Source organism: Octopus bimaculoides, chromosome 28 (genome assembly GCF_001194135.2).
Source record: "Octopus bimaculoides isolate UCB-OBI-ISO-001 chromosome 28, ASM119413v2, whole genome shotgun sequence".
NCBI lineage: Eukaryota > Metazoa > Mollusca > Cephalopoda > Octopoda > Octopodidae > Octopus > Octopus bimaculoides.
In genome coordinates this window covers 8,887,465-8,891,034 of record NC_069008.1, presented here as the reverse complement: position 1 = coordinate 8,891,034, position 3,570 = coordinate 8,887,465, and the positions used below count along the sequence as shown (strand labels likewise).

General features: G+C 39.2%; 1 protein-coding gene across 2 annotated transcripts in view; it reads right to left on the bottom strand.

Annotated features, from left to right (window-relative positions):
* The window catches only part of LOC106872325 (anaphase-promoting complex subunit 7), a 50,041-nt gene that overhangs the window by 42,583 nt on the left and 3,888 nt on the right, over nucleotides 1–3,570 (bottom strand). For both annotated transcript variants that reach the window (XM_014919272.2, XM_014919271.2), the window contains exons 2-3: nucleotides 2,870–2,955; nucleotides 997–1,119 (exon numbers count right to left, since the gene is read on the bottom strand). In XM_014919272.2, the coding sequence (XP_014774758.1) occupies nucleotides 997–1,119; nucleotides 2,870–2,935 (189 nt within the window). In that variant the 5' untranslated portion in view covers nucleotides 2,936–2,955. The remainder of the gene's footprint in view (nucleotides 1–996; nucleotides 1,120–2,869; nucleotides 2,956–3,570) is intronic.

The window sequence follows — 3,570 nt, the reverse complement described above, 5'->3', positions numbered from 1 at the left end:
ACCCACCATTTATAAGCCGCCATCTTTCCCTTTTTCTGGCAAGGATGTAGTCAATTTGGCTAGTGTGTCAGCCAGAATAGTAGGTGACTAGGTGACTGGCAGGCTTCCTGAAGTTAGTATTGCAAACCATAAGATGATTTGCATTGCAGAACTCTAGCCGCCTGGTTCCCTCCTCATTGCGAGAGCCAAAACTGTAGCCTCCATGTATGCCATGAAAGCCCCCTGTACGTTGTCCAACATGCCCATTGAAGTTACCAGCCACAAAGAGAAGGTCCCTGTCATTCGTCAACGAGGTAGTCTGCAAGAGGGTGTCATAAAATCGGTCTTTCTGTCCATCAGGTAGCCCTGTTTGAGGGGCATAGGCCGAGATAATGGTTGCTAACCCATGATGAAGCACTTATCTAATCTTAAGTATTCTGTCACATACTCTGACTACCTCGATTACCTTATCAACCCATTTCTCTGCAAAAAGTATACCCATGCCTCTGACCCCGTCAGTGTTCCCAGCCCAGAAAATCTTGTACCTGTGTTCTTTGCCTGTGAGGAACCTAGAGAGAGAGAAAGAGAGGTAACATTTATCTCTAATTAAATGTGGATGTTCTGAGTGTGTTTGTGTTTGTTCCTTACTACCACTTAACAATCAGTGCTGGTTTGTTTACATCCCTGTAACTTAGTGGTTTGGCATAAGTGACTGACAGAATAAGCACCAGGGTTAAAAATAAAATCTAAGTACTGGGATTGATTTGTTAGACTAAAACCTTTCAAGGTGGTGCCCCAGCATGGTTGCAGTCCAATGACTGAAACAAGTAAAAGATGTATTCCTGCAATGTTTTATTATTAAAAATGGTATGAGGAAACAAAACTGGGGCAGGGGATGAGGGATCACAAAAAAGTTAGAGATGCCAACAAAGTAGCTTATAACAAGACTAACACCATCCCTATCAGAGATGAGTTCAACCACACAAAAATTTAAATAAGATCAGATCAAGTTTTTACCTCAGCTTTCCGAAACTCTCGCAGTTGGTAGAGGGAATGTGCGTAGTAGACAGTGCACTGGTATTTTTGGGCTAATGTCAGGAGGTCTGAGTTCTGATCAGACATGGTTAACACTAAACAAGCCTGAAAAGAAGAAATTAATGTGTAGATAGATGACAGATGAACGGAAACAGGCAGATAACAGGCATATGAAAGAAAGCTGGATGAAAACGGATATGTAGATACATGTTTAGATAACAGATGTATAAATATTTATTTAGATAAACAGATATAGAGACATATTTAAATAAAACAGATATATAATACACATTTAGATAAACAGATATACAAAGAAGCAGAAGGGGAATTAGATGCAGTGTACAAGAAAGAAGACTGTACTGGCTTAGTCCTGTGATGTGCATGGATGAGCAGAGTTGCATAAAGAAGTGCTGATCACAAAGTGGATGGAACTTGTAGGTGTAGGCCTAGGATGACATGGGATGAACTATTGAAGGCCAATCTCAAAACATTGAGCCTTATGAAGGAGATGACAAAAGACCAACATATCTGGAAGTGTTGTTATACTCAAGAAGACTAGAGGAGACAAGAAAAAAAAAACTAAAAATAAAAAAAGAAAACAGGTGTGGAATTCATGTTTTCTGCTTATTATTTTATACATGTGTGCGTGTATATGTGTTTTGTGTTTGTCTCCCATCAGATAGATAAATGTATATCAGAAAATGGACGCACAGCAATAGGCAACATGCAACCACAACCAAGCTCAGTAGTGAATTCCACAATCCACTCTAGTGTCCAGTATAGTACAGGAGAGGCTAGTGCGTGGAATATGACCTAATAATAGGAGGGGGAAAAACAGGTGAGGAATTTGTGTTTTCTGTTTATTATTTTATATATATATTTGTGTGTGTGTGTGTGTATATTTGTTTGTCCCCCATTAATGCTTCAGAACCAGTATTGGTTTATTTATGTTCCCATAAAGTAGCAGTTTGGCAAAAGAATATGTTTAACTGGTGTTTATTTCATTGACCCCGAAAGGATGAAAGGCAAAGTTGATCGTGGTGGAATTTGAACTTAGAACATGCAGACAGACGAAACACTGCCCAGCGTACTAACATTTCCGTTAGCCCACTGCCTTAATAATAATAATCCTTTCTACTATAGGAACAAGCCCTGAAATTTTGGGGGAGAGAACCAGTCAATTAGATTGACCCCAGTATGCGACTGGTACTTAATTTATCGATCTCGAAAGGATGACAGGCAAAGTTGACCTCGGTGGAATCTGAACTCAGGACATGATGATGGCTGAAATACAGCTAAGCATTTCGTCCAGTGTGCTAATGATCCTGCCAACTTGCTGCCTTAATAATAATAACAACACAGGCAGAGGTGTGGTCAAGAAGCTTGCTTCCCAACCACAAGGTTTTGGGTTTAGTCCCATTGTGTGGTATCTGTGGTGTCTCCTACTATAACCCCTTGTTGAACAAAGCCTTCTGAGTGGATTTGTTAGATGGGAACCGAAAGCTCATTCTATAATCTGAGTATGTTGTATTACTGTCTCCTTTCCTTGATGATGTGTAATAGCTGTAAATGAGTGACACTGTTATACAAGCAGTGTCCTTTGTATCCAGTCTTCTATGAAAACGTTTGGTCAACAGACAAGGGTTGCTAACAGAAAGGCTATCTGTCCATAGAAAATCCACCTCAACAAATTCCATCCAACACACATGTGAGAATGGAAAATCAGATGTAAACACGATGATGAATATACTCTCTGGAAAACAATATGACCAAATAGTCTTTGATTGCAGATCTACTGCGATGGGATTTACAGGCGTTTAAAGAAAAAACATTGACAAAAGGCAGTATTACTTACCAGCTGTTTCAAATCACTGTAGAGCTCACAGTCATAGAGCCGCTTCACATTCTCAAACAGGCTCATTTTGATTGGTTTGATACAACCTGCAACAGATGCATTCAGACATTATATATATATATATAAATAATACATACATATATATATATATACATATATACACTAGGCATAGGAGTGGCTGTGTGGTAAGTAGCTTGCTTACGAACCACATGGTTCCAGGTTCAGTCCCACTGCGTGGATTTGGTAGACAGAAACTGAAAGAAGCCCGTCATATATATGAATATATATATGTATGTGTGTGTATATGTTTGTGTGTCTGTGTTTGTCCCCCCAACATTGCTTGACAACTAATGGTGGTGTGTTTACGTCTCCATAACTTAGCGGTTTGGCAAAAGAGACCGATAGAATAAGTACTAGGCTTACAAAGAATAAGTCCTGGGTCGATTTGCTCGACTAAAGGCGGTGCTCCAGCATGGCCACAGTCAAATGACTGAAACAAGTAAAAGTGTAACATAAAAGCCGCACTCCATGCGGACTTTTTAGCTAGCTCTTGCAGAGAGCTAATTGGGCCTGCAGTTCAAAACTATGGTATTTATTGGAACTCTACAAATATGGTTATTATTTTAAATTCAGTTAAAATGTAAAACTTGTAATTTCCCAAATTTTTTGAGTTCTTTTAAGATTTGAATTTTTAACTGTTA